Genomic DNA, 22,526 nt, shown 5'->3' on the forward strand with positions numbered 1-22,526 from the left:
CATGAAACCCATGCACCATGAAGTCAGACAGAAGAAATACAACTATTACAAATATGTGACCACTAAAAGCAAAGCAGCTTTCTTTTGCAAAATCTGAGAAACTCAAACATTATTATCCCCCTCTAATGACCCTGTGCCCAGTGTTTACCTGAGTTGTGATGGCAGTGGTTCAGTGCTTCAGCAAGAACCAGGTGCTTAAGTGTTCAGTGCAAGCCCTCAGAGATAAAACATGCTGTGACTAAAGGCATGTTCTGTTTCACATACTTCCTCTACTCACATCCAAGCTGCTCCCTGCACTACAGTACTTTTCTCCTATGTGTTCCTAATCAACTAAAGCAACATCTTGTCATCTATCAGTAGCATTAACCTAAAGAGAAACATGAAATTTGAACACAGTTTGAGCAACTGACTCAACTCTCTAAGAGAGGACAACGTTTACAAAACAGTATTAACAAGAGCTGGCAAACAAGAAATGAGAAGCCAAGAAGGAGCCTCCAGCTCCCAGATTTACATTCCCTGAGGTGCATCAGGAGGTGCAGGGTTAGGGGAGGCCATGTAGCCCACCTGGGGCGGTGCTCCTGAGCTCCCAGCCTTAGCCACAGGTGGGGAATTTCCATGGGGAGGATTTACTGGATGCCAGGTCCCAATGTAGCGGTAGGCAGGAACCACAGAGTCAAAGCCAGGCAGAGGCTGCTGGCTGAAGGGGTCTGACACCACTGGGTAATACACCGGCCCATAGGACAGGGGTGGAGGCTCTGTGTTTTGGAAGTTACCTTAAAGAAACAGAACAAAAAAGCACATTCACACACTTCAGCCACATTGATGGACTTTTTATGCAGGCTTTCATGAGCATGAACACAGCATTGCTCAAATACAAACCATTTGCTGATGCCTCCAAGGGAACCTGGTGCATCTCAGCTTGCCCAGCATCAGGGAAGAGCTGAGGCACTGACTGATCCAGGACAGGAGCTGGCTCAGCATATGCTGGATAAACTTCCACTGGAGATGGAGGCAGCACTGGCTGCATGTACGTCATGGAAGGCCAGCAGCTCTGATGGCAATACTTGCAGGGAAGGAAAAACATGGTCACAGCCACACACTCTCCAGCCCTCCTCCAAACCACTGCTAGTTTCAGATCAAAGTTAGGAAAAAGTGAATTTTTTTTCCTCCCTAACCCCATCAAACCAACACAGCCTACCAGGAAAGATACCTGCAGCAACAGCCACACCGCTGTTGTGTCAAAAGTCTTTACAGAGAAAGAAGATTCCCACTTAACTTTGTGATATTCAGAGATTTTTCCCACTTCTTCCATTGAAGGAGCTCACATGGCTCTTTCTACCTCCCTGAGCAGCAGCACTGACACTGCACTTAACTACTGCTACAGAGAATGCTTCAGCAGAGCAGATTTCCAGAACACAGAGAAATGGTGCTAACCAGTCTGAGCTCAGCTGCACAAGTCCTAGGAGACTCCATCCACACATCTTTAAGTGGTCTTTGATGTCTTATCTAAGTACACAAATTCTCTTAAGAATGGCTCAGGTTCTTCCCTTCTCTTCATGGAAAGGATATTTATCCACCATCAAAATAAAAAAAAAAACAAACCCAAAACCATAAAAAAACTAAAAATAAAACTAAAAACCCACCACTACAACCCACAGTAAAACAATTAATATGGTGTACTTCACATTTTGAGGTAGAACTTCACTTTCTGAGCCAGACTTCATTCTCCACCAAGAAAGTCCATCCATATTAATAGTCCAGTGCACAGAATGCACACTTAGGACACGTGAAAGGTTTGAATACATCAATACATTTGTCAGGAAACCCAGCAGTTTTTAGAGGCAATTTGCTATACTCATTTTAAAAGCACTTACTTGCAATCCCATATTAAAATAATACCGCAAGACCTTTGCATCTGAAATTAAAGGATAGGACATTAAAGACCAGAGGAATATAAACCAAGAAGCAAAAGCAACTTACATTAAGAACATTTGATTTGAAGTTATTCTTACTTAATGAATAACAGTATTTCAGCACTACCTTTTCTTTAAAATTTCAAGGGTAAAGAATGTATCTTGAATATAAATAGTTGTTAAACTAGTTTTATGTTTTAAACTAAATCCAGTTAGATGTTTGTGCAACAGCAGAGCATTTGTCTGGCCAATTCATTATTTAATTCAATGACTACATAGCTTTAGTTTTGGTTTATTCATCTTGATTACTCAAGTGATAACTCAGCTTTTTTACAAAATAATCAAAAAAGTTGTCTAAACAACTAGGACTTAACACAGAGCTTCTCACCAAATTTTGGGGCCCCCTAACTGTTATACTAAGCTCAGTGGAGGCAGGAATAAGGAATATATTCGTATCTCACAAGGGTACTCAGTTCCCTGCTTTCTTGAAAAGTCTTTTACTTCTGTCTTTCCTGTACTGAATAACTTGCCCCCAGCCAAGTAAGTGAATATACTGAGAAACAGTCCCAGGTGTGTGAAGGGACTTTGAAACCTCTCTCCAAAAGCAACAGGGTTTTGAACTTGGAAACACATTTCCAACTGTCCAAAAGCTGTGAAGCAGCTTTAAACCTTTAAAGATGACCCACTGAAAGGGAAAAAAAAAAAAAAGGACAGTGTGCATTTAATCCCATGATGCAGCTCTGGAACCATGCATGAGAAAAATTGATTTCTTAGATTTCAATACAGATTTGCTTTGAAGGAAGAGCAAGTGACCTATTCCACAGCACAGACTTTGAGCTCCCAGCTGTACTAAAGCCAAGGGAAAGCAGGGAGACAACTCAAAAGGAATTGTCTTGGGATTCAACTCAGCAACACCTCCAGAGCTACCATATTCCATCTTCACAAACACCCACCCTGCCCTAGACCAGGCTCCACAGCACTTCCCTGTCCACCCATCTCCCACGCTTCCCCAGCCCTGCTCTCTGTGGCACTTTGTGTTGTGTTTTGCTGCAGGAAGGCAAAAGCATCAGCAAAGCAAACTACAACACAATTTTAAAATGCACATGGATTTATTCCTCTGTTGCTGCTGCCAATTCTCAATTCTTTGACTGCTCAGCCCATCCATCAGGGCAACAATCCATGCAGCTGTTTTAGGAAATGCACACAGATCCTTCCTTACTTAGTCCTGGAAGTATTGGTGGTCTGGCTGTAACCCTGACCATGGTCAGTGAAACAGTAATAATAACTCAAAGGCTTACACAAGTGCAAACCTTTTAGTATCTAGCTGAAATTCCATCTACATCTGGAAAAAGTTGGGCATTTTTTTAAAAACACAATTTTGTTCCTTCAATTGTTTATGCAAATCTATGCAAAGCAAGCATAAGAGCTGAATGAAACAGCTGCTTCCATAGCAGCAATACCAGTACAAAGGAACTGCTGGGAGGCTGAAGTGACAAACTGACACTGGAAACACTGACATCTGTGGAATGATGGAAAAGAAGACAGTACAGCAGGAGACCAATTTTTGTACAGATTGCTCTTTTAGATGTCTGAAAATCAAGTCCATCTTCAATAAAACTTGTTGCTTATGAAGCAACAGCTAAACCAAAAAAAAATTACCCATTCTGATATGAAAATATAAAGACCACATTGATGCCTGATAAAAATCTCATCTTGTGATAGAGTTTTTACAGTGCTGTTGGGAAGCTCTGGCCAGTACTGAACACTGTTTCTGGAACACAACAGTTTCAAGCAGGCTTTTATCAACAGCTCCTTCAAATACAAGGCATCAGGCAAGGGCAGGACACCTGAGACTAATAAACACACTTGACAAGTCCTAAATGCCATGAAAACAAGATACAAGATGCTATGAAAACTGGAATAAATGCAGATACAAGTAATGCTAGAGCAGGATTTCCTCCCAGGTCCAGGACTTCAGCCTGTTGACAAGTTCTGCTCCTCATCTATACCAGGCCTAGGGTCTTTAGCAAAGCACACAGAACTCCAGATCAAGAACACCCACATTCTTCACCCTGCCCTATTCCAAACCTGCTGTGTTTCTTAACGTAAAGGCCATACAGGTTATACTCCAGCAGTGTAACATAAATGCTACATGCACTATTGTTAACTAGCAACCTTTAAAATTCCTACAGCCTGTGCCAAGAAGGACAGGACTAATATGATGTGGACTGACTCAGCTGAAGAGCTCCAGGCAAGGTCTGGAGAGGTTATTAATCCACATCCACTCCAGATTCTTGTCAGCACACTTCACACCCCATTCTCCCAAGTGGGGAAAGCCTCAGTTAAGGGCATTCAACTAAAGCTGGAAAGCAGGAACTCTGACGTGTGCATGGGATCAGTGATGGTACCACAGCAGGGAAGGGAACCAGAACGGCCAAGATTAACAAATCTTGGATTTGAGGGCACAGGAGAGCCAGCAGAGGAACTGCAGAGCACAGCAGCAGCAGCGTGAAAGCAGCAGGCTTGGACTTTGCACTCACTGCTCAACGTGGACCTTAGACACTGTCCCAGCTGATGGCAGTGTGTGACAAAGCTACACACCCAAGGAACAAGCTGACCCCACACTTCAGCCCTGGTTTGTAACACCACAGAATTACAGCTTGGAACCATACAGGAAATCTACCAAAATACCCCACTGAACCGTACAACAGCACAACTTATAAACACACAGTTCTTATTTTAATCAGTTATCAGAAAAGTGATTACTCTGCTACAAACAAGTATGATACAGGCCAAGCACCCTCCCCCTGGGCTTTAATTTATTTAAGGTGCTGTCTAGAGCTGCAATAATCACATATTGGAGTCGGATACAAACTTTTGTTCAAAACTGGGAATGAAAATGTTTTAGCATAAGTATCTATAATATTATTTCTCATTCCCTGCAAGTGGCAGAGAGCCATTTCTTCTCACTATGTAATCTCACTTGGTGCTCTGTTAAGCTTCCAAGGAGAGCACAAGTCAGAAGTGTGCTGGAGAGCAGCAGGAGTAAAAATACAAAACACCATCATTACCTCGAGGCAAATCACTGCCGCTGGGATCACAAGAGTAAGCTGGAAGAACAGCACTGGCTTCTCCCACCTCACTCACTGGGGGAAGAGGAGCTGAATAAATTGGGAATGGCACTGAAGAAACTGCTACAATTGGAAGGAAACAAATGTCACCCAAAAAAGTCAACTGTGCCATGGTATGTCAAACGAGTAAGGTGTTAAGTTACACAATTTGGCATGCACTTTGACACCTTGGTGCCCCTAAATACAGGCTCTAACAAAATTCTTTTCAGCAGTCACTTTGAAAGAAGAAATCACTTGTACAGAAGAAATTTTAAAACTACATGGGAAGGTTTCAATCTCTCAAGCCTTAACTGCACTTCTATCTGCAAGCTGTATATCCCAGTTAAAGGAAAAAAAAAGTATTCTTCAGTAACTTCTTCATATTAGAAGGCAGGCCAGACTTCTAGGACAGTTATGTAAGAGAACAAAAGGGAACAGACTAATCACTTAAAGTCCTCAGAAGCGTGACAGTAAGCCCACAAAAGCAAAGGAAGGTTTGAGACACATCAGGACAAAAATCTTCTGGACATTCAACTGTTAAATATCCTTTTAGGTGGCCCACACCTCTAACACAGCAGCAGGTTGGCACCAGTGAGCAGACAGCTTTGAGAACCGTGCTGACTAAACTCTCATGCAGAGTAGAAAAAAAAAAAAAGAGATGAGAAAAGTGAGACAACTGAGCAGAATGGAAGGTGGAGATTTTTTAGATGCTAAATGAGAAGTTATAGAAGGCAGGAGAAATGCTCTCTGCAAGAAGGAAAACAGAATTTTTTCCTAGCTGCCATTTTCCAAGAGCAAAGCAGGTACAGCATCTAAGGTGGAGAGTGCACCCTGTGACTGCCCACAGACCTGATCTCCTTGCACAGAGGAAACTAAGGGTCACAAAAATAAACTGGAACACCCCAGCCAGTGACTCTCCTGGAAGTGATAGTGTTCTAGAGGCTTGCTACCTCAAGTCAAGAGGAAAATTAGCTGTAGGAAAGGGAGGTGAAGGGAGCCGCACTGAACTTCTGCCTTCTGAAAAGAATTTTCTAGCAAACACTTGGCATTAACAGTTGAAGGTGGCAAGGGGGGAACCCAAAGCAGAGACCTCCAATTCCCATAAAAATTCAGGGGCAACAGCCTCTTCAAAGCAAAGAAGCCAGCAGCCAAGTTACAACTATGCAATTTTAAACCAAAGCAAGTGACGCTTTTTTTTTTTAAGCCTTTTAACACTTGTTTTGGATGGGGGGAGAAAGGGAGCGGAAAATGTAACTGAAAACTTGGAAATCCAATCCACAGCTGCAGTCTGTACACTCTACCTGGCCTCCCCACAGAAAAGGGAGATGCTATGACAGGCTGCACTGCTGTTTGTGGGGGAGCTGCTGTTATGACACTGGCTGGAGTGGAGGCAGCAGAATTTGAAGAGAGACCTGTAGCTGGAGCAGTATAAACATCTGTGGAGGTGGAAACTGTTGCAGAGTTCACCAACACCTGGAAAAGAGTCAAGAGTCTACCTCTGCAATTGGCTTTGACAAAGACTATGAAAAATACCACATACTTCAAAAATTCTCACTTCACACAAATCCATCTTGTAAATCCTAGCTGTAAAGGCACTAAGTACCCAAACTCTGTAGAAATTGGCTTGAAAATTCCAGTTTAGAGTTGCAGACACCTGCAAGGCATTTTCCGTTTTACTTGTATTTGCAGGGAATTGCATTCTCTGCTGCCAGAGGCTGTGAGGGGTCCACAGAAACTGTCAGAGTCCAGGCAGCATGGTTATCTCTCTACAGGGCCACCACAATGAAGCATGAGATACAGTTCAGAGTACCAGACACTACCTTCTGGGGATAGCTGTAGGAAGCCACTTCATCTTGAGGTGACACCGAGACCGGCCCTTCTTCCTGAAGAGATTCCAAAGCAAAGCATGGTCCATTTCAGTGGCAAAGAAGCCACAAGGCACACACACCACACCCTTATTTTTTGTTTTTACATTTATGGACTGTATACCCAGAGTGTCTTTTGTAGCTCAGTTAAACACAGTTTTATTGTGGCATGCTCAGGACAGCTTTCACACCCACTGCGGAGCAGCAGGTCACTAAAGATTTCCTTTCAAATAAAAAATTAAAAATTCCAAGGTAAGTTCTACCACAGATGAGATTTCTCCAGTCCAACAGAGGGGGACTAAGATTAACTGGAATATAACATGAAGAGTGGCCTGATAAAAGCAAGTGCTGTCTGGAGCAGAGAAGGAAAAGTGAACAGTACTCAAATACACACTCTCCCTTTGCAGAGGGAAAGATGGAAAATCATTACTGTATCCAGCTCAATTCAGGCTGTACTTGCAGATTCAGATTAAAACCTCACCATTCAGGCAGGAAAAGGATACTGAATATATAAAGGAATGCTGATTTCATTTCTTTTATTAAGTCTCTAGCCTACTATGCATCTAAGGACAGTTTCCATGAATGCCACACACCTCAAAGATCTCAAATCTGAACAGTCTGTGAGTAAAACTTACCAAGTTTGCTGCAGGTTCTGCTGAACTAAACACTGTTGCAGTTTCACAGCTGGGATCTGGAGGACATAGGCAAAATTAATTGAAAAGAGTTGCATTAAATCTAATCCTTCAGAAACATATAAAAGCTCATAATTCAGTGTATTACATTCACCAAATGTTCTATCAGTAAAGACCTAAACTTTTACTTACCTGAAGGCACATATATATATTCCTCATGAAATTTCCCTACAAGGGAAAGAGAACAGAAGTTTTGATTCAGGGGGAAAAAAAGGGGGAAGGCAAAAAAGCTTAAAGCTGGAGTTATTGCAATTAAATTTCAGTGCATCCATTAATAACCTGCTTTCAGTGTTGTCTCACTTTGTGTCCTTTAGGACATGTAAGGAACCTACTTTTGACAGTGAAAAGCACATTGACAATCTCTTAAATGTATTTTGCCTATGAATCCTTTAAGAACTCACCATTTTCACCTGCTTCTTCCTCCTCCTCTAAGGTACCCAGGGTCTGCTTGTTAGATGGAACAGAGTTTGGACTTCTTGCTACCCAAAATGCTCCTGGACCACGGACAATGGGAGCAGGGCTACTGTTGCTCTGAAAAGCAAAGTCAGAGATATACATTTAAAACTAATTGAAAACCTTTCCATGCTCTAGAGACAGGCACACAAAAACAGGCTGGCAGACCCAGCTGGCTGTAACCAAAGCTTACTAGAAGCATCATCTGTGTGTCCATTCCAATGCAATAAACATGCCTTTCCTTTTCCTGCTGTTCTGCCTTGCACACTTAAGGCAATTCAGAAGCTTCACCATTGTCCTATGCCACGCAGTCAAGCTGCTCCCTCCCAGCACTCAGCCAGCTTTATCCCAAAGCTCTAACAAAGCTGCAAAGGAGGGAGGAGATCCCAGACAAGGCTGCTACCCCCAGCATGCATTAGTGCTCATTCTAGAGCTTTCCCCCCACACCAGCAGCAGATCAGTTCATCCAAACACTGATCATCATGGAGAAAGATCATCTTCAGGCACAACCAGTGGAACCAGAAGGTGGCTGCTGGCACAGACAGCAGTGTCTGCACTAGGCTGACCCACACGTGCAGCCCTGGCTGTTTCAGAGAGCAGCACACCCCCAGGTTGCCCAAGCACTCCATGTTTTTACATGCCCTTTGCTGCTGCACTGAAATCAATCTTTAGCTGCACCCCAATTTAAAAGATTAGTTCTCTGAAGGAGGAATATAGGCTTGAGATGCTCAAGTAAAAGAAGTTGATTCATTCTTGTGATGGCTAAGGTGACACTCAAAAACTCTCCTCAGAAGACACTGGTGACTATGAGATCGATAAAGTGCTCAGAGAAGCTTGAAAGATTTCCAAGGTTGAAGCAGAGGTGGTCAGTCAGAAGATTCTCCCACCAGGCCTCTAGCAGCATAGCAGAGACCTCTATGAGATGCATCTTTCCCCAGGAAATGTCACATTCCTTTACCAAACAAGACAGGGAAGAGACAGAAAAAGCTTTGGCATTGACAATAACAAAGTCACTGAATGAACATGAAAACCTATTCATTAGGAGCTGCAGGCAAGTCTAGCAAGGGGGAGAAAAAGCCACTGAGCTGTATTGATTTCATGTTGGAAAAAAGAAATTGCAGGATAATGTGTCCTTATTCCTTGGTACTCTTGGAGGAAAAATCAGAGCAAAGATCTAGTACATCAGAGCCAAGAAAAAATGACTGGTGCTGAAACAGCCCTAAGCATATTTTTGCTCCCTCATTTAAATACAAGTCTAACAATAGTTCAGTTCACTGCTTCAACACAGCAAAAAAATTCAAACATACCAGGTTGTTTTTGGGGTTTTTTTTTTAATCTGTTTTCCTATTCAGATACCTATGTATAAATTGGTATTTTTTTAGCACTCCCAGCTTTGGACTAGGTTTAGACTACAGGAAAGGAAAAAAAAGGCATTTTAAAGTTTAAGAATACACTTTGCCACTTTATCTACAACTCAACAAAACGACTGCTTTAAGTCTAGGTTTGCAATTTTTTCCTGTTTCTGTAGCAGAAGAAACTGTGTCAGGAACAACATGTTAATCCAAAACATCACAACTACAAATTCATAGGAAAAAAAGCCAAGCTATCACTATCCAGTTGCTGAATCTTGCTACCCAAAGCTTTCTCCCACAACATCTAGAGCTAGACAGAGTACAGGAGGAAAAGATTTTGTTCTCAAACTGCAATAGAAAGGAGAAACATGATTATATTTATGAAAATATGCTTAAAAGAAAACAAGTGTTGCTACTGAGGATACAAAGAAGGGAGTATCTAGGAAAACTGAGGTTTCAAGCAGGTTTTACAGGAACTAGACTAATTTCAGTCTTCCACTGTCAAAAATGCATTCACTCCTAAACCTTAACTCCAAGAATACCTAAATAGACAGTAGGTTTTTTTGGTTAAGAATCACTGTGCATTTAGTTTCCCCCTCCTCCTCTCTCTCAGAGAGGCTTCAGCTTACCCTTTGTTCATAACTCAGAGGCAGAGCAGGAAAAGCAGTGTCATCTCCTTCAATTTCACAGAGACTTACAGTTTCTTCTGGCCCCTGGGGCTCCTCTGCAGCCCCTGCCACGAAGCCGTACTGGCACTCCTTGTTCACACACGGCAGCGGGCGTCGGCTGCGGCTGTACGAGCTCGGGGAACAAGAGAGGAGGTGAGCAATCACCACCACCTGCAATTCCACCTGCACTGGCTGCTCGGTTTTAGCTCAGTTCTTTCTGCAGAGCCACCAAGGAACCTGCTTTTTCACACTCTGCTGCAAACAAGCAATTAATGCCCTAGCATCCTACCCAATGCCTGCTAGAGCAATTTTTGGTGGAAGAGGTTTGCTGTCACTCACCAGGACAAGTTGCCATAACTCTGACAGCCTCTCTTCCCTGGGCTGGGGTACAATGCTATCTGAGGCCAAGCATGTTGTGCCTGTCTATAAATCAGGCAGATCCCCTGAGTTTAAAGGGGGAAAACTGCAACTACCACCAGAAGTGCCTCTCAGCTGTAGGTTTACCTAAGAGGTGAAACTCTCTCTTAGCCAGTCTACAGCAAGAGTGAACAGGAAACAAGTGGCCAACTCATGTTTTCAAAGCTTCCTACCTCAGCATCCCGGAGTCATGGTGCTGTCTGGGAGGATTCTGCTGGTGATAGGGTTTGTAGGGTGCCATGCCTGCACCTCCCTGGGAGCAGTGGACGGGAGGGAAGCGTCCTGAGGGAGCACTGTGCTGCAGCCGGGGTGGCAGCACTGGCTGTCCCCTGCTGTAAGCCACAGCCATGAACACTTCCTTCCCACGGACTTTCTTGAGCATCCTCTTCCGTGTTTTCATATCCATTTCTGCAGTTTCCATTGAGGACAGAAAAGAGATTTACACCTTAAACCTGAGCTATGGTCTCAAATGATAAAGAGAAGAATTAATATCTGAACCCATAGAGAAGAAAGCTAATGGCCTATTCCAGAAAAAGTGCATTGTAAATATGGAAAGTACACACCCTTCTTTAAAAGAATCAAGCAGGAATTCTATGTGATACAAGCATCTGACATGGGAGTACTTTCCCAGCTTCAGCTGCTCCAACCAGCATTCAGTGTTAAAACCTCTCTATGCAGGCTGCATTTATTCATAAAATAAAAAAAAACTCACATCTTCTCCTCCAAATTAAATCGAACCCATATTTAAGTGGGTCTCTGGTCCATCCATGCATCTCTGCTAATGCCAGGTCAGAGAAGCTCTGGTTCACTGACACGTATTTTAGATGGCTCTCAAGTGGAAAATCTGTTCTGGGCAATTTTGAGCAATACCAAATTTCCTCTGTATTTCAGTAGATTTGCTCTCTTGTAAAGTCAAATTCATCCCTGCCTGAAAGATAGCTTTCCATCGAACCCCTGCAGTGGCCAAGTTTTACATCTCAGGGTGAATTGAGTCCATTCCAATATCCAAAACCTGCTACAGTTACAACTCTCATGAGCAACTCCCCTACTTCGCCAGGGAAGAAATGCTTCTGGAAGCCTTGTACAAACCTATTCCTGAGAAGTGTCCACCTGTTACTTTCTGATAAGCTCCTCCTCTTCTGTTGTGAGCTATATTCCAAGTAAGGACAGGAGCCACTTGTGACACTGGCTTTAAGTTTGCCAAAGGAACTGTGTGCCTGCAGGAAGGACACTCGTGTTAGCAGTGCCCCAGGGATACGCTCTGCACAACAACATAAGCTGAAGCGACACCAAGACAGAGGAAATAGCTTGTGAAAATAAAAAAATCTGTTTCTCTGGCACCAAGCACACATTATTGCTACATGTTTAGTAAGAAAATACAAGCTAGGCTTTAGTTTAAATACTATTTACTTCCCAGGTCAAGTCTCTCTCCCCTGCCTGCATTTTTTGTGCCTCCAGAAGTACACCTAAAAGCAGGGGACAACACAGAATTTTTGCAGGATGCTGTCAATCCCAGCTTTGGAGGAGGGAGAATGATTGAACAGTAAGGGGGAGAAAGTGATTAGATTCACCAGAAGTGCCAATTATTTTGTTGCTTGGGTACAACATAAAAATTCCAGAGAAACCCAACAGCAGAAGGCAATTTGCTCTCTGTGAATTAAGCCCAAACTATAAAGATCACTTTTATATTCCAGCGAAGGAAGAGCAGCAAGATTTCACACAAAGTATTACAACAATGATTTTGGTCATTAGAAATCCAAGAAAAAAACTAAAGCCCTCAACCAGAAAGAGTTTAAACTTGAAGTCATCACCAGCCTGCTTACTTTTCTGCCAGCTCCTCAACAAACACAGTCAATGTGTTGCTGTCCTGTCCAACTTCCTGGATGTGAGCATTGTAATACCTCTCTCCTGGTTCCAGACGCACCTGGAGAGAGAACAAGGGAAGCTCTGAAAAAACTTAAACTGCATCAGAACGGTGATCTACAAACCACTAATAGCAAAGGCTGCTCCAGCCAGTCACATGTTAGTGAGCTCAAATACTTCTTCAAAATGGCAGCCAAAATAAAGAGCGCTGTACTAACTTCAGACAGGATAAAAAGAAATAAAATCAGTCTTGTGAGCAACTGAGAGGCAAGGTACCAGCACCCTAACTTATTTTTATCCCCTGTGCCCAGCAGGTAAGTGCCAAGGAAGACTGCTGCTTAAGAACTTGAGGAGAACAGAAGATAAAGGAGGAAAAAGAAAGCACTGCTCAGTGAAAAACAAGTCACTGAGTGAATCATTAGTACTACCTTAAAGATTGATTAAAAAAAATATACAATCACTACAGATGACATCAGAACACAAAGAAAATTGACCTTACTTTCAGCATCTCCTGTCCAGATTATTCTACTCCTCCCTTTTTAGCTCTTCCCTTTTTATTTTATAAAAATATTTTGCTACTTCACTGTTGAGAAAGGTAAGACTATCCAGAGTTGTTGCTTAGCCCAAGTGAAAAATCCAAAGACAACTACATCAAAAGCATCCCCTGTGCATTTTGAGCTCTGCCTGGAACTTCCACACTCAGGGAACATGGATGACTTGTTTACATTGAATCCCCAAACTGCTCTTCTGTCAGAATACCAAGTTCAAAGGCAGATTTCAGAAATCTACCTTACAAATTACATTTAAAAGAACATCTACAAGGAAGAGAATGAGAAAAGCATTAGAAAATTCTATGAAGTCAAATGACTTCATGGTTTATCATAGTCCATTTAAAGTAGTTTTAACAGTTTATCATAACTGAGTCTCCTTTGAGTACTAACCTGACACTTATCTCCTAAATAGTACTGTCTCCCAGCAAACACCATGTAGTCAGTTTTTTGAAGCTCTAAAAAGAAATGAATAAATGAATAAATGGGGGAAAAAAGCCTTTAAGCTACTGTTCTTTCTTCACATATCCTACAAGTACTTCATGATAGCAGCCAACTACAATTTATAGGCCAACTGAGTTGAATACTTCCTGTGCAATACCTGAATATTCCCCATAGTAGCAGTGGAGTAACTCTAGGTGTTCTTACAATAGACCATAACCAGGCTAAGTCACATGAGACCAGCAACAGCCAGATAATGCAGCAAGCAGCACTGCTACAACACTGCAGCTTCTGTGGTGGCACAGAACTAATCCTGCATTTAATACAAATCCTGGAATTAAGAATGTTGGACATCTCTTATCTTGCCAGAGTTCCAGTGGCACTTGGCAAACATGAAATGTCACCCAGGAAAAGCTAACATTGCCTAAAGTATCCTTGCTGTTAGATTTCAGCTTTTTTTACCTCTGTTCCTTGCCTGGCTTCTCTGCACGTCAGTATTCTACACAGATAATTGGTTACCACATTCTGTTCCAAGAATTTTAATGATTCTCATTACTGATTACACCATGGTGAAATGCTGGAGTTCTTCAGCATGCAAAGCACTTTGGGTCAGACATCAAGTATCACTTAAAAACTTATCCTTCTTGGTAACTTCTTGCTTTACAGATCCGCCACAGTGAATGCCAAAAAGCAGCCAACCTTTCCCAAGCCACAAGAACCATGAAATCTCTGCAGAATGTTCAAGCCCAGGAGGGCTGGGAGGCAGGAGAAAAACTTATCTGACAGATCTCAATGCTAAATTTGAGATCTTCATTTTTATACAATTCTGAGGCCAAAATCGTGCTCTATAAAGAAGTCTTTGCACACATGCTCCAACAAAAAACTCTCACACATTTGACTGCTTTCCAATACAACAGAACGGCAACAGAGTTCTGTGCTCTGCTTTGAATCCTCCTATTTCCTGTGTAGAGTCAACGAGTAGCAGAGGTCAGATTTTTAGCAACCTTGTACCATTATACAGTATCAGAAGCTGGGTATTTTGTACTTTGAATGCCAGACAGGAAACCAAGAACATGTCCTACCTACAGCTATCTGCTGGGGTCACCTGTGTCCTTCACATTTCAGCTGTGAAGAAACAGGTGACAGGACTCAAGATTGATAAATTTAATGATAACCCTACTACAGGAAGAGTTTTTTGGCTTTTCCCTTCCCAAAAGATACCTTTTCTACTGTCCAGCCAAACATCAAACTCCACATTTCGATAGATGGTAGAGTCCAGTGCCTTTAGCACTTTATAAGGAACAGGCATCTTTGGAGGATTTTCTGGAGGCTAAAAACAGAATTGGAATGAAGCATTAACAAGTGCATTTCATGTGTTCAGCACAGTCTCTATTTTGCCAGCATCTGTGTACCATTTAAAAAAGTACAGATGCTATTTTCCAAAATTTTCACTTCCACTGTATTTCCCTAAACACTAAAACTCAAGAGTATGAAAAGAGATCCAGGCACTCAGGTGCTGAGCAGACTGACTCCGGAAAGCAGAACAGGCTCAAGAGTAACACTTGGCATAGCTCTGTACTCAAAATGAATCAAAGGAAGCCAACCACACCAATGATGCCACAGCTTCAAAAGTAAGCAAGAATTTCAGTTATTGCATCTGAAAACTCTGTACAGTTTCTAGAAGTATTCTGAAGCAATTTATGCTATGGTCAAGACAAAAGTGAACTAATTTAAGCCACATCCTGGGAAAAACAAATTGGGAAACATCTGCTAAGCTCCATCTTTTGGAGGAAATAAAAATCAGCTAGAGAAGGACTAGAGATTTTCATTAAGTAAAATAGCCATTTCCAGCTTAAGAGAAACTCAAGGGCAGAACCAAAAGACAAGTAGATGGAAGAAATAAGCTACCCACTAACCAAAAATACATTTTTAGAAAGTGGTAAAGAGGATTTAGCCCTAACAAGGGTAACATCATACAACAGAAAAAAATCCCCAAAACAAACCATAAGGATTATTCCCTGAACTGCCAAACCTTTTGTTCTTCAATGCCTTGTTTGAACCTGGTTTCCTGTGGATTGTCAGTACTGTTGCCTTCCCAGTCGCCCAGTCTAAAAAATTGAAAATAAGATTACAAAAGCTACAACACACAATCGCTAACCAGGATTAATATCACCAACTTTCAGACAACCTGAAAAAGCACCATGGTGCCATCAAGTGGCACATTTTGCCTTAAACACCAGCAAGGTGCAATGAAGTGGAGGACCAGCCTTTTCCAAGCTTTAAGAACTTGACCTTTGCTTGTTCCAATACCCACCCCTAATGAGGGCTACTGCTTGCATTAGGAAAGGATGAAGGTGATCCCACTGACTGAATTCTTGCAGTGTCAGGGACAAAAAGACACTCTGTGCCAAATACCATCAAACCAATGCTGTCTGCAAGCATTCAGAGGCAGCTCTCAAGTCTTTCAGAGCTATGGAGGCTTAGAAGAGTATTAAGTCTCTCACTTAAAAATAATAAGAAAGCTCTAATGAATAAGGAGCAATTTTACTTGCAAATAAGCTGTCATTTTACAGAGTAACACACAACTAATAACACAGCCTGCAGCACAGGACAGTCAATTATGTGGCACCTCCCAGCTCCAAGGAAAGCACACTCTCTTCCACGATGCACTTCAGCTTTGTGTTTGCGTCATAACATAGGAATCAGTTAATATTCCATAAAAATTCAGAGTAACTTGGAAAAGTTGTCCTATGCAAGGTTTTTAAGGTTTTGATTTTTTTTTTTTTTTGTTTCTCTCTTATCAGATCCCCTGCCCAGCATACTACCTCTTTTCTGATGGATTTCTGGGCACTTTTTCATGGAGACAACCAAAGTTTGCATCCTCACTTCCTACAGGAGCACTGTTTCTGTTCTTCTTGGATCCACTTCGAAACACCTCAACTGCAGACCTTAATTCTTCCTCATCCATGCCAAACACATCTTTGTAGAGGATCTCATATAATACAGCTGAACAAACCAACACAAAGCTCAGTAATATGAGATCCATAAGAACTCCTGCAGTTTTCAAGGCAAGCAGATCCTCAGATATTATCTACTGTTACAAGGCAGTAGTAACATCAAATGCAGTTAAGGACAGGATCATAAAGTAACTCAGTTGGGAATAAGGGACCTCTGGAAGTCATTTGGTCCAAAACCCACTTAACAGGTTAAAAAATTAGTCTATGCATAAAAATATACCAGAAGTGAACTTCCATCTCTCTTCTCCCCACCCCTGAAAATTGAAACAAACCTGCCTCTAAACATGAAAACACATAATTCTCTTCCACAGAAAAATGATTTCAAGTTTACCCTGGCAAATGGCAGCATTTTCCTGAAATTGTTTTGTATACACAGAGTCATAATGGCCGTTACCGGAACAACACAGTAAAATCTGGGGAAATTAAAAAAAAAAGTTTTAAAGCTGGAATGATGTAATCCCAACAATTACAATGAAGTCAGTAAATTCTGATATCCTTTTATTCTACGGTTGACACCAATTCACCAAGAAAACAGTAAATATTCTCAAGATAAGCATGAAAAAGCTGTAGCATCAGCTCAAAAGTGAAATTTAGGTAAAGACTCTAAGTAACTTTGTATCATACAAAGAAAAAAAACCATCTGTACATCCTGCTGTATTGAACATGAAATAGGAGTTGTTTTCCAAGACCACCATTTGCTCAGGAGGTAAAATAAATACAACCCATTGAACGCAGCACCCCGAGACACACTATCCCAAGTGTCAAAGGCACATTTCATCCTTCTCTGCCTGCAAGGCTAGAAGAGCATTTACTTCTCTAGCTCTTAAAACCTTGCTTTTAAGAAGCAGAAGAGATGCTTTCTGCAACACATGCATTGACACATCATGTAAACAAGTGCCACCAAACTTCTTGGCACGCAACCACAGCCAACTGCAACAGGCAGAAGCCCTGAAGCAGCTGTCAGCGGGGATGCTTCCCAGAAAACCAGCTCCCAGAAGGAGCCCAGATGCCAGGACTCTTAATTCTGGGTGCTCTGTGGAATCTGCCAACACAAGCTCTCCTCTTGTGGTGAGGATGAGCAACACCAGAAGGAGCTGCTGCCCGAACTCACAGTGTAATGCCAGAGAGCTGCCAACACTTAATGAGAGTTCTGGTGGGAAAGCCTTGAGCATTTAGAACATGCTGTTTGATTTTTAAACTCAACTCATTTTGGAATTAAATTAAGCTACAGAGGAAACAGTGTAGATGAAGAAAGAAGCAGATGCAATGAAGACAGCAATGCTCATCAACAGATCATTAACAGCTGTAGCAGCACAGGTTCAGAGCAGACTGGCCACCTTGGCAAATCTATCAGCCCACACTGAAATCCACACTGCAGCAGCTTCACCAGCATCATACCTGAAGTAGCCACATTAATTGTGCACCCACATCTACACAGCTCCAGAAAGCACCAGAGGGGTCAGATGCAAGTTAATAGACTGTATTTGTCCTTTATGCTCCTTCCTTTTGCCCCCAGCAGTAGCTCTGATGTAGCTAAGCTGTTCCAGTAACTCCCATTCTGAACTGGGACCAGTTTGTAGGTCACAAAAACCAGCTTGTTACAGTTATCTCTTCCCACTAACTTCCCCTTTCAGGGAAAAATTTCACAACTCATCCAGCTTCAGGAAAAGTAAGGAAACAGACTGGCAGGGGAACAGAAGGAAATTGCCCTCACTTCTACTGACTGACCTTGTCCTCAAAGCCATTGTCTGTAGCACGTGTGGGTGACTTCCCGGGGTACCGGTACACCATGAAGTCTCGCCTAGGTAAGCGGAGGGAAAACAAGACTTGCAAGAGCACACTTTCACTAGAACCATGTTATGAAGAAGTTTCCAGGGAGCAGTTTAGAGCTGTTGGTTTACAGAAAAATCATGCATTTAGCTCCCTGATAAATGAATGCTACCATAAAGCAATAGCCAGATGAGCAAACCTATCTTGAGGGGAAAACAACAATTGTCTGTAAAAGACCATGATGTTTACTCACAGATTAAGCCAAGTACTTATACTTACAGAAGGGTGCTCAGACACTGAGACTATTCAGTCTAAGTGATTTAGGCACCCTGCAAAAGGACTAAAACCTCAGTGCAGGGAGCTAGTAATTCCTGCCAAAGTTCAGTTGTTCCTTTAGTACCGGGACACAGTGAGCCTTCAAAAGGAGGCTTCTATTTCCTACCACTTGAGAGCCAGACTGCTTTTTACAGGTGGCAGCATTTAATTAGCTTAATTCAGCAAGACAGCAGCACCTGCACAGTTCTGTGTTACCTCTGAAATAAACAGCAGTGTTTACACACCAGGTAGGGCAGGTACTCCTCACTCCTGGAGCTTTCAAGAACACCAACATGAGTTTTAGTCATGCTTGTAACTACCACACAGTGTTTCCACTGCACACAGCTCCTTGTTTTCCCCCCTTTTCCAGTCTTCAGCCACTAGAAGCAAACACTTGACATTCAAGTTTAATATCAGCAAAAAGATAACAAATAAGCATCTCTGAAAACTGAGCCTGCCCTTAATCCCTGTTAGAACAGGGGTTGTGATGGCACCATTTACATGTCAGTTAAGTTAATTGGTTTTTAGGAAAGCATTTCTCATCCTGTTTCACACATTCACCTCTCGGTGGCAAACACACAGAAGTTCTGGCACCAGAACCCTCCCACCAAGTGCATAACGAAGTAAACCTTAAGAAAGGAGTACTTACTTGTACATCATTGATAAAGCACTTATTTCCAGCTGGCCAGCACTTTCCTACGCAATATTATGAGAGTATGTGAGAGAGCTGAAGCATCTAAACATCAACAACTATATGCTACATTTCTGTTGTGTTAAAATTCTGTACTATTAAAATACCTGTTCAAAACCATCAGTTTGTTAAAGCAATAATGCACTGAAAGCTGAGATATAAGGATGTGGGGGAGAGTGAGGTAAAAGGAGTCTGCTACATGGGGTGGCCACAATTACCAAAATTAGTAAGACTGAATTGCTGCCAGAGTTGCTCCAACACAGTACTTTAGATACATTATTTTTAAACCCACATTTGTTTCAGAAACAGCTGCATTCACCGAGGTTACTGGTTAAAGACTAAAGAAAAAGAAGTTTGAACAGTAAAGGAAGAAGCAGAGGATTGTAAAGCCTGACAGACATTTCATTTAAGGTACACGCCACATGTTTTGCTTTTTTTCTTCTTAAAGAACTACAGTTATGAATAAGCTTTTACTGTCCAGCCTGCAGAGATTGTTCCTTTGAACCCATGTCAATTCCCTACCAAAACTGGTACTGTTTATATATGTACAGTTTGTTCACATTTATCAGTACAACCGTTGTTATGCAATTTATTTCCCATTATTTGGGTCTTTCTAAAAAAAAAAAAAACTACAAACTCAACCACATTTTAAATAAGGACCTAAACACCTTCCTGTTCTCAAATAACCATATTTTAAATAACTACCTAAACACCTTCAAATTTAAATCTCTTAATAAGTCTTAGATCAGGCTTACCTTTGGATCTCCTAGTCGTTCTAGATATTTCTCAAATGAGCCTTCCACATACTTTTAACAAAACAAAGAAGAAAAAAGATATAAAGACTTAGGCAGTTAGAAAGCAAAATTAAAATTAAACCTAAACACTACTTAACAGCTACCAGCTGTTGATTTGGAGGGAGCAAAACATGTAGGACATAAGAATGATTTGGGGTATCAATATGATAATACCCAGAGATCCTAAAAAAATATTAAAGATATGAGTCTAAATAACATTCAAGTTCCTCCTAGATTAGATGAAGCACTTAAATGTGATGACAGGGAAAACAAACAAAGAAAAACCCCAGAACACATCACTACCCTACCAACCCACACTGCACACACTCAAATTGCCACAGACTAAACCAACCAAAAACCACACCTCAAAGCTCCGTGACTTTATGTAATTATTCCAGCATTTCCCAGCATCTTTTGATATTGATTTCCTGCTCCAGAAAACGACACATTTCCCACCTACTAAATCCTGCAGTGGTCACCCCACAGAGAATATACTACACAAATAACTTGCCTCACTCACTACTAAGGCTTTAGTAACTTGTTTTCAGGAACTTCAGAACAAAAGTCAAATAAAACTTAGGCAACTGCAACACAACATAAGGAAGCAGTCACCCTGCCATTTCTCCTGTCTTTCAAGCATGACAAACCATCGTGTTCTCCGTGCTAAACCACCCCCCCTCCCACAGCATTTCCCAACTACACGCACCCAGCTTTTATACAGAACACGCGGTACTTACGGATTCAAACCTCGACTGGTGCTGCCTCATAAACGAGACGCAACCTTTCCTAACTTCTGCGTGATGAATTTGAGATGAAAACAGCTGGGAAAATAACGGTAATAAAGGAGAAAACATCAAGAGTTTAACTTACGCTTCGCGCTAGGCACGAATTCTCCGGACTAACGCCACCACAAGAGGAGGCAGCGCAGAGGCTGGGGACACCTGGGGACACCTGAAGCTGAGGGGAGCCCAAGCGCCGGGAGCCGGTCGCATCCATCCCCACACACATTCCCACACATCCCCACGAATCCCCGCTGCCGCCACCTCGCTCTGGGCACCCGGCCGGGTCTCCAGGAGCCCTCTGGGGGCACCCCCGGCCCGCCCCAGGCCTGAGGCGCCCCGGCCGCCCCCCGCCCGGCCGGCTGCGCACCTGCTCCGACACGGCTCGGAAGAGGCAGGAGGCGTCCTTAGCCGTCATCTTGCGGTACAGCCCCAGGCTGCCCAGGTACTCGTCCATGGCCACCTCGCTGAAGGACTTCTGCCCGAAGTACTTCTTGGAGCCTTTGTGCATCTTCCCGGCCGGGGCGGCTGAGGCGGGCGCGGAGACGCGGGCGAGGCGCGAGGCGGCGGGCGCGCGGCCGCCGCTAATGAGGCGCCGCTAATGAGGCACTGCGCCCACCTGCGGCACCGCCCGGCCCCGGCCCCGGCCCCGGCCCCGGCCCCGGCACCGCCCGGCCCCGGCCCCGGCACCGCCCGGCCCCGGCCCCGGCCCCGGCCCCGGCCCCGGCCCCCCGGAGCCCGCCGGGGCCGTGCCCGCTGGGGCCACGTTAGGTTGTTTTAGGCCAGTTTTTAGGGTGCCCGGCGCCCGGCGTGGGTGCGCATCCCAAGCCGCGGGAAGCGGCTCCTCCCGCACCTGCTCTTGGCTAAGCTCGCTCCTTCAACTTCATCGCTCGACTGCAGAGAACCAGCGCGAACATCAGTCCGGTGGTTATCCAGCGTTCCCCCTGCGCTCCCGGGCTGCAGGCGGGTTGCCAGCAGTGGGTTTGAAGTTACTCCATAGAAATCGTTAAGGGAGTGAAAAATCTTAGTTGCTCCTAATCAAGTATTTGGAGCAAACTTTGGGGGATTGGCAAAACTGAGCCTTGCACAACTGTGCGGCCTGATTTATTCCACCTGTAGCCCTTTGTGCTCCATTTGAAGCTTCTGTGTACATTTTACTTCCTCATGAAAATTGTACTTAGACATCAAGTGGGCCAATTCAGGAGTTTCATTTTCTTGTTTTAAACAAAAGCAACACAACCCCCCCAACCGAATAATGTCCTTGTAGGAAAGGCAATTAGCAACAATTATGCACTTCTAAAGTTCTAGAGCATTAGAAGCTTAAGAACATGCATGAACATTTTAAAGTTTAAGACCCCTTTGGTATTCAAAATATTTACTTGAAGAAATCGATGTAACACATCATTGTCAAATTCAATACTCTAAATGGGGAGCTCTGATCAGTATCAAAGAATCCCAGAATGGCTTGGGTTTGCAGGGACCCCAAAGTTCATCCTGTTTCAACCCCCCTGCCATGGGCAGAGACACCTTCTAATATGCAAGGCTGCTCCAAGCCCCATCCAACCTGGCCTTGGACGGTTGCAGGGGCAGCCACAGCTTCTCTGGGAACCTGTGCCAGGGCCTCAGCACTCACACAGGGGAGAATTTGTTCCTTACCTATAATCTAAATACGAAACACTGGCTGTGCAGAAGTCCAAACTGATGGGTTATGATGGGGTAACACCATGCAAAAGGAGGATTGTGTCCTATGTTTTACCTTTGTGGGTAAATCACCCAAACAAAGGGCAGCAGTTTGGCAGCATGTTTGCAGCTTGTAACTTTTTTCACCCTGATTCACC

General features: G+C 43.1%; 1 protein-coding gene across 1 annotated transcript; it reads right to left on the reverse strand.

Annotated features, from left to right (window-relative positions):
• Positions 1-270: 270 nt before the first annotated feature.
• LOC137482696 (UDP-N-acetylglucosamine transferase subunit ALG13-like) lies at positions 271-21,269 on the reverse strand. Its single transcript, XM_068205210.1, has 22 exons — positions 21,059-21,269; positions 20,647-20,730; positions 19,871-19,921; positions 19,074-19,120; positions 18,068-18,140; positions 16,671-16,752; positions 16,148-16,328; positions 15,355-15,430; positions 14,544-14,652; positions 13,275-13,339; positions 12,294-12,394; positions 11,560-11,687; positions 10,644-10,878; positions 10,015-10,186; positions 7,982-8,111; positions 7,713-7,748; positions 7,524-7,579; positions 6,325-6,496; positions 4,985-5,107; positions 1,875-1,915; positions 880-1,063; positions 271-773 (listed from the first exon to the last, which is right to left on the reverse strand). Exons 1-22 carry the CDS (start codon positions 21,197-21,199, stop codon positions 508-510), a joined length of 2,553 nt encoding a protein of 850 aa, XP_068061311.1. The 5' UTR covers positions 21,200-21,269; the 3' UTR covers positions 271-507.
• Positions 21,270-22,526: the final 1,257 nt, after the last annotated feature.

This window comes from Anomalospiza imberbis, chromosome 14, assembly GCF_031753505.1.
Source record: "Anomalospiza imberbis isolate Cuckoo-Finch-1a 21T00152 chromosome 14, ASM3175350v1, whole genome shotgun sequence".
In the NCBI taxonomy this organism is placed as follows: Eukaryota; Metazoa; Chordata; class Aves; order Passeriformes; family Viduidae; genus Anomalospiza; species Anomalospiza imberbis.